Source organism: Plecotus auritus (assembly GCF_963455305.1).
Source record: "Plecotus auritus genome assembly, chromosome: 6".
In the NCBI taxonomy this organism is placed as follows: Eukaryota; Metazoa; Chordata; class Mammalia; order Chiroptera; family Vespertilionidae; genus Plecotus; species Plecotus auritus.
In genome coordinates this window covers 81,371,596-81,385,532 of record NC_137773.1, presented here as the reverse complement: position 1 = coordinate 81,385,532, position 13,937 = coordinate 81,371,596, and the positions used below count along the sequence as shown (strand labels likewise).

The 13,937-nt window shown below is 43.5% G+C and overlaps 1 protein-coding gene across 11 annotated transcripts in view; it reads right to left on the bottom strand.

Annotated features, from left to right (window-relative positions):
- Window positions 1-13,937, bottom strand: part of CCDC25 (coiled-coil domain containing 25) — a 69,573-nt gene that overhangs the window by 10,474 nt on the left and 45,162 nt on the right. For 8 of the 11 annotated variants that reach the window (XM_080673806.1, XM_080673800.1, XM_080673808.1 and 5 more), the window contains one exon: window positions 9,312-12,621. The exons of 1 other annotated variant lie outside the window; for it this stretch is intronic. In XM_080673806.1, the coding sequence (XP_080529932.1) occupies window positions 12,592-12,621 (30 nt within the window). In that variant the 3' untranslated portion in view covers window positions 9,312-12,591. Of the gene's footprint in view, window positions 1-9,311; window positions 12,622-13,937 lie in introns of those variants that run through there. 2 more of the 11 variants (XR_013960878.1, XM_080673799.1) reach the window with 2 other exon arrangements.

The following is a 13,937-nucleotide window of genomic DNA, read 5'->3' as shown; positions in this document are numbered from 1 at the left end:
GGCTGTTTTGCCGTGGTCTCAACAATGGCCCTGATGCCAAAAATCCAATTCATAATTTTGTGTTGCGTTTAGCTGTCGTGTTTCTTTAGTCTCCTTCAATCCAAAACAGTTCCCCGTCTTTCCATGAAGTCCATGCCTCCTATGAGCCAGGCACCCTTAGATATTGGGGGGTACAGAGTTAACAAAAATCCCTGCTCAAATGGAGCATGTGTGGGGTCAAGCTCAACAAACAGACACAGAAAATAAGTAGTATGGCAGTTGGTGATACATGCTATAGAGAAAAATAAAGCAAGAAAAAAAAATGTTTAAAACAAAAAATAAATTTAAAAAATAAAGCAAGAATGAGAGCAGGGTTGGCTTACTGCCCACATAGGCTGTTGGGGTTTCAGTGTTCTGGCCTTTGGCAATGATTGATAAAAGAACAATGAGATCAGCCCTGGGGCCCTTTGGTGAGATAAAGTTGGTGAGACTGGGGGCTGTGCCAGGAATACTCAGGACTGGAGCGCAACCTTAATTCAGGGATGATTCAGATGTGGTTTGGCTTTGATGAACTTGGTTCACAGATGATTAAGATTTCTCAGTAATCAATGTGCATTGCTAACTTGCCAGTGTAAAATGGAATGAAATGTTTATGAATGCTAAATCTAAACTTAAGGATGGCATACCAGTAATACATTTGTAGACATGAGCCAAGTATATATTAGGTTGTGCTGGTTTCTATTTTATTTGGGAAGCCAATGCGTGCTTTTAAATGCCCTGGAAAAGGTCCTAGGTATTGTGCCGAGAGGATAAACCGTCTTGTTATGAATTCTCCCATGGGGACAGGTATTCCTGTGGGTGTGAAGATGAAGACCCAGCAGACCTGCTTGCAGAGCACTCATTACTTATGTCCTTATCTAGTCTGGGCTTCTGCATCCACAAAAAGTAGAACATCTTCTCTCCATCGGGTAGTTTGAGGCTTCAACAAGATTGACCACTCCTGGCCCCCAGGCAACTTGCCAACTCCTGTACACAGATCTCTCCTTGAAAATCCATTCACTAGCTCCCCTACTATGTCCAGCAACTCTCCAGTCAGCCTCAGGCCTGTGCCTAAGAGTCTGACTCCCAGAGCTGCTGTCACAAAGCCCTGAGCCCCGACATTCCAGTTTTATCATTGTGAGCTTCCACTTACTCCCAGCCCCTTTTTCTTCTTCACCCATCTCCTTGGCCAAAGATGTACCATGGGGACATCTCCCACTGCATCACATTCTATGATCAGGTAGGAAACTTGACTGGGTTCCCTGCTGCAGCCTTTAGACCAGTGGTTCTCAACCTTTCTAATGCCGCGACCCTTTAATACAGTTCCTCATGTTGTGGTGACCCCCAACCATAAAATTATTTTCGTTGCTACTTCATAACTGTCATTTTGCTACTGTTAATGAATTGTAATGTAAATATCTGTGTTTTCCGATGGTCTTAGGCGACCCTGCTAGCGGTTCTCAACCTGTGGGGCCTGTTGTGTCTCCCTGCTCCTCTTTTGAAATTCACATCTGGTTCTGGTACTTTCCCCTTCAACATTAGTGACTCTGGCACCTAATGTTTGGGCTTGATGCCCTGACGGCAGTGGTGCCCATGGGCATGGAGACACCATCACCACTTCCTCAGGCCACACTGGCACCCTACTGCGTGTGTCCATTCACCCAGTGTCACCCTCTATGCCTCCCCTTTCCTACCAGAATCAGAACCCACTGCCTCTCATCGAATCACCAGTCCCATAACCTGTCCTATTTTCCCCAGTCTACACCTCCTTTTGTTCCATCTGATTTCCTTCCCCTGAGACCTGGAGCTCCTCCGGCCCTTGGATGCTGCCCTCACAAATGACCTAAGCTCAACTAAATGTACACCCTTGGCCCTGGAATATTCTTTCTCTTTTCTGTTCTCCTGTTTCTTGGCTGGTGGAGAAAGTTATCATTCCATGCTAAATGGACCGAAGACAAACTCATTCTAACTCTATCACTGCCTTTTGGCAATTTGGTTCATTTCTCGTAATTGCATGCTTCTCATTATTCCAGTGACTATCTCAACCTTGCCCCTTCACCCTTAATTTCTTAAACCCACTCCTGGGGCCAATTTCTTAAAAGCACTTTAACTATGACTTTCCAGAAGCCAGTCATTAAGAGCTTTGTCCTGTTCCCTTCTCTGCACTAAAAATGCCTTCCTTGTCTCAGTGGGTTGGTTGCCTCTTGTTTTCTCCGAGTCATAATTTCCTGGCCCAGAAAAAAGGACACTTCAGGTATTAAAAACTTGTGAAGGGAAACCACTCAAGTATTATTTGTGAACTTGGAGAAATCATGGCAAGCAATAAATCAGAAAACATAGTTCTGATTTTCCAAAGGCCAATTCCCCACAACTATAGGCTTGGTGAGCTTGCCATCGATCTCGGGCAAAATTACAGAAACCAAAGGGCTTCCTTCTTATTTAGAAAATGGTTTAGCAGTTATTAGGAGCCATCCTTAGTTCTCTAAGCCTCATTTTAACAAGGTTCTGATCAGGCAGATCCGGAAAAGCCATACATATATTTATTTTATCTGGATTTCAAGCAAGATGATAAGCATCCGAGCAAGTAGGAAACTATAATCTGGATTAAAGTTAAATTTGGGGGATTAGGTACCGGGTAAGTGTGCCCAAAGAGTGCCGAATAACAGATGCATCTGAGTCAGAAAGCATGTTTCTAGAAGTTTGCTGAACGTACTATCCTGAGACCTACCCCATTCAACATTTTTCCAAATTTTTTGGATGACAATAAAGAATGTTTATAAATATGTGGATAATGTTGGTAAAGGGGATTATGTTAGAGGAAATAATTAAAGCCAGAATTAACTCAATAGACTCTAACAGCATATCATTAGTAGGGGAAATTCATTAAATACTAAATACTGAGTGAAAGAAACAAGTAATAGAAAAAAATTACAATAAGATTCCATTTATATGAAGTTCAAAACAGGCAGAACCAGAGTATTGTTTTTGAAAAATGTACGTAGGGGATAAAAGCCAGAAGAAAAGCGAGGAACTGAATATCACAAAAGTCAGGAGAGTTGGCAGGGAGGAAAGAGATGTGATTAGGAACGGGCACAAAAGGGGGCTTGGCGGGGGGACTGTTCTATTTCTTAGCGCGGGCAAAAGAACACAGGTATTTATATTATTATCCTTGAAAGTGAATATATATTTCCATGCACCTTTTTGGGTGTTACATTTTACAGTAAAAAATATTTTTAAAGGAATAAATCTGAAGTTCTCTGGTCCAAACTGCCTCCCCCACCCCCCCACTCCCTGCCAAGTCCCAACAGTCTAATCTACATGAGGGGTGAAAGAGACTTTAGGATTTAGTTGACAATATAAGTCAAAGAGCCAGGTGATCTAGGCTACTATGCAGAAGAATGGCCCTACCCTGCCCCATGTGAGCCACTGGGCTCATGGGGGACTGTGCACAGTTGGGAACTACTCTTTCCTTGGGACTTAGGCAAGCAGGAGAGTTGGGGGGACTTGACCCATGTTGTGTGAGAAGCCATCTTCTGTCCTCAGTTGGCTGCTCTTCCTGCCAATGGGTATTTAGAAGCAGTCATGATTGGCAAGTGTTATCTTCAAACCTTTCAAGGCTGTTAGATGGAAGAATTCAATGTGCCCCATGTGGCTCCAGAAGACAAAATAATGGGCAAAAGTCACTGCAGGGCTGATACTGGTTCAGTAAAGTAACTTTCTAATAGCTGAATGGCTTTATAAAGTAATGAGCTTCCCATCTTTAAAGGCATTCATGCTAAGACTGGAGGAATTCTGCTCCAGGATGTTGTAAAGGGAACAGAAGTGTGCGCTTGGCTTAGACCACCTTTCCAGTCCCTTCCAACCTCCACGGGCTAGGAGTCTATGAAATTCTACATTTCTACAAAACCTGTGCCTTATGCCTGCGAAGGGAAGCTAGAATCTGATACAAAAAAGATTTGTTTTTAGATAGAAGCATTATATTTTGACAGCCATTTTCTTTTAAAATTACATGGCATTGGTGTAGAAGGTTCAGGCATTGTCTACCTCAGATTTCTAAGATTTCCGTAGCAAAGAGCTTTGAAGCCCATCTCCCACCCCAGCAGTGCAGCTTCTCTAGATGTGCTTTAAGATTCTTGGTACCAGAGGGGGGGCCCAAGTCCTGTGTTCAACCTCCCGTCCAACTGCAAGAACACAACACAGACTCACCAGGACATGGAAGCTGAGACCCGTGCTATTCTCTCCTGCCACCTGCTGGTCCTTCCCTTCATCTCTGGTTTCTCCAGGACACTGGTGGTGTGCACTCAGGATAATACATTTCCAGGAGGCCTCTGCCACCCAGAATTCCCCGGGGTGTGTGCAGGGGAGCTGCCTAAAAGCGTAAAGCTTGGATGACTTGCAGTGGATCGTGTTAAATCTAGGAAAGTCATAAATTCACAGACAGTGAGGGCTGCACGAAACCTTGGAACTGGTTCTAACCCAAAGCTCTCAAACGGATAGCTCATGGGCAATGGACTGCCCATAGGCAGACCTGGTTTGGTCCAGCAATGTTAAATACTTTTGAGCTAACATACAAATTGGGAAATTTGACTTAAAAATCAGATTTCTAATGTAATTTGCTACTGGATATCAGAAGTCTCAAAGCTGAGAGTGCTAAGTTGAGTACATCCATGTTCTAGTTGCAAGATACACCAATAACCAGATCACGATGGTGCCTGTCACAAAAGACCCTACCTTTGGCCCATGTGAAGCATTAAGCGGTAACCTTCCTTAAATCTACCTTTCTAGCCTCTGCCTACTTTGGGAGAAGCCGACTGCTGGGGAAGGGGGTGGGGAGTGGGAATGGGGGCTGCGTTGGAAGAGGCAGAGTGAAGAATCAGACCTGAACGAGAAGGTGGGTTGATGTGTTGAATTATATTTGTGATTGCAAGTATGATTTAAATTAGACTGGGACTTTAAAAATATATATATAGTTTTACTGATTTCAGAGAGGAAGGGAGAGGGAGAGAAAGATAAAAACATCAACGATGAGAGAGAATAATTGATCAGTTGCCTCCTGCACGCCCCACTTTGGGGATTCCAGCCCACAAGCTAGGTATGTGACCTGACCTGGAATGTGACCTGGATGTGACCTCCTGGTTCATAGGTTGACACTCAACCACTGAGCCATGCAGGCCAGGCCGAGACTGGAACTTTTAATATGTACAAGGAAGTTATCATTTTAAAATGGAACTGCTCCTGTATTGAGAAGTGATCAGAAAGTCATAGAATCTGGTCTATTCATCCAAGATGCCATTGAAGGGTTGGGAAGAGAAATCAGAGTATTAAAGAAAGTGACTGGAAGAAAAAAGCCATTTCTTTTTTCCTTGCCCTATCAAGTTCAGCCTGTCAATGAATCAGTTATTCATTGGTTTCTCTTATAAACTTTATTTCCCCTGGCAATTCTTGGCCAGAGCAGAAGAGCAGCTGTCCTCTTTAGCAGAGTTAGGAGCTCATACAGGGTGTATGCGCACACTTGCTCACCTCGCCTCACCAGCCCTCATGTCCATTACTTGCCTGATCCCTACAGCACTGGAATTTATAATCCTTGATCTAGCTCTATTCTACATTTTCCAGTGGGCACAAGGAAGCCTGGAGGGGACAATTGACTTGTCTGTCAGATAGAAAAGCAGCTGAGTTGTATTCTAAAATCCACACTCCTAAAGGTAAAATCTGGAGGTGGAAAAGGGGTATGGCTACCTTTGCTTCCTCCTACTGTGCACATCCTCACCCACACTAGATCTTTTCTCCCATCCTGACACGGTAAGAAGATGTACCAGGACACTGGGTAGCTAAGGTAGCAGACTGGGGGTGGGAGAGAGAATCAAAGGGAAGTTGGGGCGGTGGCATCTTTAGTTGCCCGAGGCCAGTCCTGTTCCCAACACCTCCAGCCCCACCCTGAAGCACAGATGAAAGCAAGTGGCATTCTTCCTGTCCCTGGATCATTCTCCATTGAAGCCAGCTTTTAACTGGAACACAGGAGCTTATTCAGGGACAACCTGTCCTGTGACTTGGTGCACAAGCAGAGGCTGTTTAGTAGGTGGGGACACCACGGCACTCCTAACCCTCTTGTTCCTCTCCATTTCTGAACTCATCACCTCTCCCTAAGCCCCAGCAGCCAGGTATGCTGTCTGGGAAGTGGCTGGGCATTTTCTCTTGGGTTAAATGCCCCAGGATGCAAAGGCAGAGAGAAGCACCTCTCCCCTCATTCCTTAGCTGAGTCACTGGTACATCCAGGCCACGAAGCAGGCAAGAACCCCCAGGTTCACTAAGTCCAGATCTAGAACTACTGTCTTTAATTAAACAACTAGTAATAGTAGTTGCCTCCAAGAAGGGAAGCTGTAAACACTCATCACCCTTCTTCTTTGAAGGAGACTTTATTAAATATATTTTTATTGACCTCAGAGAGGGAGAGGAATAGAGATAGAAACATCTATGAGAATCATTGATCGGCTGCCTCCTGCACACCCCACACTGGCGATCAAGACTGTGTAACCTGGGCATGTGCCCTGACCAGAAATCGCACCGTGACCTCCTGGTTCATAGGTCAATGCTCAACCACTGAGCCAATGTGGCTGGGCTCCATAGCTGTTTTTAAATGTGGCAGCATACTGCTTTCCACCAGCAGAAGAGGGACCAAGTGGGAGGGGCTTCCCTTTGGGCGTGTGGGGCAGGAACATGGACCACCTTCTCCCTTCTTGTTGAAAAGGGGAACGTCTTCTAACCATCGGCACCAGTAAAGCTTTTTTCTGTAACCAAATTTAAGCTCTATTTCAGACCTTCCACCCCTTTCTAAAGATACTTAAAGCAATTCTAATTTTGAAGAAAGTTATATAAGCCTCACTGATGCTGAGTACACTAACCATAAAACAAAAATTTCAGGCCCGGCTGGGGTGGCTCAGTGGTTTAGCATTGACTTATGAAACAGGAGGTAATGGTTCGATTCCTGGTCAGGGCACATGCCTGGGTTGTGAGCTTGATCCCCAGTTGGGGACATGCAGAGGCAGTCATCAATGATTGTCATCACTGATGTTTCTATCTCCCTCTCCCTCTCCCTTCCTCTCGGAAATCAATAAAAATATATATTTTTTAAATTTAAGTTTTGGAGGAATATGTTATAATGAAGGGCTTCACAGCTGAAGAGAATTCTGGCAAGGCTGAGCTAGGTAAAAGGGCACTGCCTCTAATATTTTTCTCTACCTTTTTCAGTCTGTAATTATGACCTGTTGACCCTGAATTTGACCAGAGTGAAAACGGTTCAAGACCAACAGAACAGCCTGTAACACCTGAAAGATCCTTTTCTCAAAAGCATGTCCCAGAGACGATAAGCAAATGTTAGTCTTCTCTACACAAGGCAAACTGCTGAGGCAGAAACCAAAACACCAGCCAGAGCACAGGCAGCTAAGGCCTCATCTAGGCAGGATGTGAAATGTCAGGCCATTCGTCTTATATTTTCACTGCGTGGTTACAGGATGGGGTTGATGTGGGAATGAAAAACAATACTGACTTGAGAGAATTCCTTCTTTTTTTCAGGCTTAAATATTGACACCCACTCACCAGGTTTGGAAACTAGCAAAAGCTACACGGGCTTCTAGGGTGAGCATTCATTTCCCTTGGCCTCCATTCCTTGGCTGTCCACAAAGGCAGAAAATGCCAAGTCAGCGCCAATCAGTGCATGCCAACAGCAGAGGGCAGAGACCTGTTTCTTTTCTTTTTTTGTCAGTCCTCACCCGACCGAGGATATTTTTTTCCATTGATTTTTTTTTTTTTTTTTTTACAGAGAGACTTCTTTTTTTTTTTTTTTTAATATATTTTATTGATTTTTTACAGAGAGGAAGGGAGAGGGATAGAGGGTTAGAAACATCGATGAGAGAGAAACATCATCGATCAGCTGCCTCCTGCACACTCCCCACTGGGGATGTGCTCGCAACCAAGGTACATGCCCTTGACCGGAATCGAACCTGGGACACTTCAGTCCCCAGGCCGACGCTCTATCCACTGAGCCAAACCGGTTAGGGCCAGAGAGACATTTCTTATTTCATTTGGCTACACGCCGAACTATAGTCACAACCACTATGGTAGAAAGCTCAGAGTTCCTCCAGTAACTGCTACCACCATGAAATCAGAAAGACAAATGAAACAAACAAATGAGACAAAAAAAGAGGTGCATACATTCTAACGATAAACCATAGTTAATACATGGCATTTGATAGGTATTTCTATTTTCAGTATACTCCTGAGTCCAATAAGTATACTTATGCATCTCTACATTTTTCCATATGAAAAGTCTGGTTTCAACCTATATTCTCCATCCTATATAATAAAAGAGTAATATGCAAATCAACCAAATGGAGAAATGACCAGTTGCTATGACATGCATTGACCACCAGGGGGCAGGCCCTCAACACAGGAGCTGCCCCCTGGTGGTCAGTGTGCTCCCACAGGGGGCGCGCTGCTCAGCCAGAAGCCGGGCTGATGGCTGGTGAGCGCAGTGGTGGCAGTGCTAAGGATGTCCCACTGCCTGCTTAGGTGGGGAGCAGGCCTAAGCTGTCAGTCGGACATCCCCCGAGGGCCCCTGAACTGAAAGGGTACAGGCTGGGCTGAGGGACCCCCACCCCCCAGTGCATGAATGTCGTGCACCGGGCCTCTAGTGTAGAATAACTTACTCAAAACTTTAAATCCCAGAATTCTAGTAGCTAAGGCCATTAAAACCAAAAGGATGCAGGTATTGATTGCCCTGATTAGTGAGAAATATAATCCAAATGCCGACTAATAAATACTTAAGAATTCAAATATGCCTTTACAGCTGGGAGAACGTTTCTGTGGCTCCCTCTACCCCAATACCTCTCTGAGTGACGTTAGAGTAAGCACTACCACAGAAGGGGTGAATGTATAAACAGAACACAGGTCTGGAGCCACTACCTTCATCAATGGTACCATTCCAACAAGTCTTCATGTTGGCAGCCTCACCCTGGTCAAGACCTCAGGCAGAACCCCAAGTGGGGGGTGGGATATCAAATTGTAAACTTCAAATCCTGACCCTTGTGCTCCAGGTTCCCTGGTTCTCTTCCTGGAATCCTTGGGCAATCTTCTCTTTACTCTAATTGGATCTTCTCCTTCAAAGAAGCAAAGCCCAGTTTGAAGGTATCATGTCAGGCAGCCAAGAACCTCCTTCTCCCTACTTGCACATCCCTGAGACTGAGTCTTGGAGGAGAAAGGTGAAAAGTGAAAACCCACACACATACACACACACTTGGTTCTACTCAAACTATAAGCTTTTATTATATTTTACATATCATTCATCCAGGACATGGTAAATAGGCAGTTGGCACCACCTCGTTTGTGAAATGACACAATGCACATCAAGTCTCTTGCTCCAGGCGAGGCCCACGTGTGTCCGGCAGAGAAGAGCTCCCACTTCGCGATGCCGGAATGTGAGCCTGTTGGGTGCCAGCAGTGCTGTCCTCATTTCTGGGTTGTCACATACTGGCTGGGCCAAGACTGACATTTAGCTTGGACTTTAAGTTTTGAATTTCACACTTACAGTTTGATTGTTTCACAATCTACTTTAAAATCAAAAGGTCATGCGCTCATTCTTCTATGATCATTCTGAGTATGGGACTTGTTACACACACAGTGCACACGTGCTTCAAATCAAACAGAGAAAGAGAAGGCTTCAATATCACAGCTCAGGAAGACTGGACAAGTGCTCATTGCTCCATCCTGCTCAGTTTTTCCCATAACCTGTTCCAGCCTGGAAAATGAGCGTCCCCTCTTGGACAGACGGGACAGTGGGAGGAAGAGCTCTGTTTTTAAACTGGAGGCCACAGCTGAACCCTCCCTTTCTTATCTTGCTGTATGCATGGACCCCCTTCCTTCCTGAGTGGGGAAAACCACTGGCACTAAACAGTAAAAAACAAAAAAAAACAGGCTCACCAAACCCATGCTTCAAGAAGTTAAAATAATATAACAAAAGATATTGCAAGGGTTCAATTATGGCCGCCTGCTAATGTACAAACCTTCCATGTTGATAAACTTCCCAAGCACTGTGACAAAGCTCTCTTGCCCAAAGACTGTGATCTAGACCCACAAAGGTGTATAAGAAACGAATTCTAAAGCTACTATAACAGAGCAGTTTGTGAAATAAATGACAAAGTGAACCTCACATGCATGCAGATCTAACAGAGTACAGAAACTGGAGACAGTTGGAAAGAGAAATCCTCAGGATGTACAAATCTGATCAAGGGCACAGCTCATAAAATACCACTAATTTGGAATTTTCCGATAGGAAGTTTAGGAAACATGCCAGCGGCAAGAAATGAAATGACTTCAGTGCCAAGAGTCTGACCTGTCGACACTGAACCAATGTTCTCAAAGGAAAAGATCTTGCTTTCTCTGGGACCAAGAGACCCGAGGGGAACTCCCCAGCACACAGGCAGAGGCAGAGGCCGGAGGAAGTCAGCACAGAGCAGCTGAAAAGGTTTGAGCTTCGAATCAACTTGGAGAATTCAGAAGAGAGGCCCCTGACATTTAAAAGCTGAGAGTAATAGAACATTTAAAATTTGGACCCTTGGGTCTCTTAAACTACAGCAAAAGTACATGTAGTTTCCAAAATCTCTATCTACATATGCTGTAATGTGGGGTACAGAGGAGTCCTTCAGAAGCAGTAGAAAGTTGAGGTGACACAGGTGACGCTGGAGGCAAAATCCCCTTTTCGAGGTTGCAGCAATGTTAAACAAGTGCCTCCAGTAACCAGGCAGGACAGCACAGGTACTGCTCCAGGTACCTACACCACCACGCAAGTCAAACTCTAAGGCTAACATGAGCCAAGTAAATAAGGCATGCAGCCCTCGGGCCATGAGTTTGACGTGCTTGACCTATATCCAATCAACAGTGTGTCTGGGAAAGGTCATCCACTTTGACGCAGTGAGCCTCTGGGGAGAGATGCATCTATCAGTGACAGAGAAGATAGACTCGTAGAACCAGCCAGATTGAACCTATGATAGATGACTTTTTTGTTTTGTTTTTATAGCCAGAGGCCCTCAAAACCAACTTGAGGATAGGGATAACAAGCAAATTCTAACAATGTCTTTCCAAATTAAAAAAAATATTCTTTATTATTATACGTATATTTAAATCACAGAACTCCAGGCTGAATATCATTAGACAAACACACACACACACACAATTCATTTCTGGAATTGTCTCCCATACTCTGTCTCAAAATTTGGCCAATTTATGCCTCAGGGAGTTTTCCAGTTCAACCCCATACCCCAACTGGAGATAAATAGAAACACTGAAGTCTTCTGGTTTTAGCCACAGTCCCAAGGTGCTATTACTGATAGATTTGTTGAAGGTCACTGTTGCTGGGTTAGAACAAGAGTACGATTGCTGCACATACAGTTCTGGGTGTGGTTAAAACGTGAATTTGTATGCCTCCTGGCCTGCAGGCTTTGTTCTTTTGTTTCTTTCTGCAGGGTTTCTCTTACACACTTCAATAAAAATATATCTTCTATTCAGAATCTCACTGGAAAGCAGGTGGTTTGAATGAGTAGTCCTGTTACATAATAAATTACTGAGTCTACAATGGAGAAATCTGAACTCTGGGTTACAACTCAAAATAAATATTATTTCAGGGTAAATAAACAAATTACTTGGCTGGCTAGTGAAATGCTTAATTCTTTTTAAAAACATAATTACAACATGGACTTTTGCTTTATGCTGTATTCTAAGACAAAACCTACATCGATTCATAGAGCTCCCCCTTCGATTTCTCCCCTCAGTGCTGAGACATGAGTCCAGGGCCTGGAAGCTGTAATCTCTGTGGCCTGAGTTACTTGGTGAAAACTGCCACACAAAGCCAACCTGGATTAACACCAACTACTTTTTTAAGTCTGATGGTACCTAGAAGGAGGCCTTCACTCCGACAATAAGGATGTAGAATGTGGAAGCTAGGGCAAGCTGATTGCTGAGGACAACTCTGCTAACTGACTTAGACAACACAATGGAACATGAATGAAAATATCACTATCATCTTCAAAACTCACTATCATCTTTTTCTCATCAGGAAATCCAGGGTGAGAGGAACATTTCCTATATATTGCTCACCAATACATTCTCCTTAATAGAAGTGAAGCTATTTTAAGAATATAAAAAGCTTTTCAAGACATCTGTTTTCAGGGATCAACCACAGTACCAGAAATACTTTTCAGCGTAGTTCGTTCTAAAGTCTATTCCAAGAAAAGGGGCAGCCAACTTTCGTGAGCTACCAAGACATGTTCGGGCACAAATATTTTCACTTTCCTAAAGTTATATGCCGTCTTCAAGTCCAACTATATCTGATACACACACACACACACACACACACACACACATATATCTGATCTTTTTCTGTCAGCAAAAAAAAAGGAACACCTTTAAAAAAAACCTCCCAAGTTGATATTTGTATAGACTGAGGTTTGTTTTTCATAACTCAGAACATGGATGATATCAAAACGTCTGCAATTGTCCCTAAATTCACATCTTTAAAAGGTCCATTCACATGAATTCATCTGAATCATTGCCGTCCTGTAGGAAACAAAAAAGTGAAACCATAAAAATCTTCAAAAATATATAACTCGATTTATAAAATTTACAATTAAGTCTTAAGTAACAAGCCTCCTTACGCCTAAGTGTAGAGTTCAAAAAGAAAAAAGTAAAATAATTAAACTCACTCATCACTTCTCTATCTTAAATTGTTTAGAATAGACTGTTAGCAGTTATATTCTCTAAGGTGTCATTACATGGCCTGGATTACACGACAGGTGACCAATTATACCCAAACTATGAAATAAGGTCCAACCAAGTGAGTATAGGATGTAACAGAAAAATGCAATTGCTCCTTCAACAAATATGCCAAATAATATGAGATCAAATATTGCCTCAACGTTCTTATGCCAACAATGCTGCTGAAATGCAAAAATACTTTTGGCCTAAATTTCACTATTTTGAGCTTCAAGGTTGTCACATTATTTGTGGCTTGCAGATGGGTTTGATTTTTTTTTTTTAACTAGGAAAAGTTATTAGGAAGTTATTAAAGTTATTAGGAAGCCATAGGCTTTCAAAGCTAGCTGGCTTGACAAGTTTTTGATAAAAAACCATACATGATGGTAGATAAAGGGACTGATTTGATTGTGTGGCTTACAAGTAAGTCCTGAAAAACAAAAATAGAGCCCAGACCCTTTCTGAGATACTGCATACCCTAAGAAACTGCTCTGGCCAGCTCGTGTGTCTCAGTGGATTGAGCGCTATCCCATGGACCAAGAGGTCCCGGGTTTGATTCACCATCAGGGCACATGCCTGGATCATGGGCTCCATCCCCAGTAAGGGGGTGTGCAGGAGGCTGCCAATGTTTCAATCCCTTTCTCCCTCTCCCATCCTCTCTAAAAATCAATAAAAACAATTAAAAAAAATAAACAGCTCGGAGGGCCAACACTCACTAGTGGTGTAAGTTCTGGTACATTGGCTTGAAAATGTCAGTTGTTTCAGTTTCTCTCATGTTCCCACCGTATGATCCCTGAGCTGTTAGAGAAAGACTTGGGCTTAAAGTGATATATGGGGTTTGTCTCCTTAATAGCTCTTTTTTGAGGTGGGTGGGCAAATATGAGATACAGGTAAAAAACAAGGGTTTCGCCCTGACTGGTTTGGCTCAGTGGATAGAGCGTCAGCCTGCTGACTGAGGGGTTCCAGGTTCGATTCCGGTCAAGGGCATGTACCTTGGTTGCGGGCACATCCCCGGTAGGAGGTGTGCAGGAGGCAGCTGATCGATGTTTCTAACTCTCTATCCCTCTCCCTTCCTCTCTGTAAAAAATCAATAAAATATATTTTAAAAAACAAAAAACAAG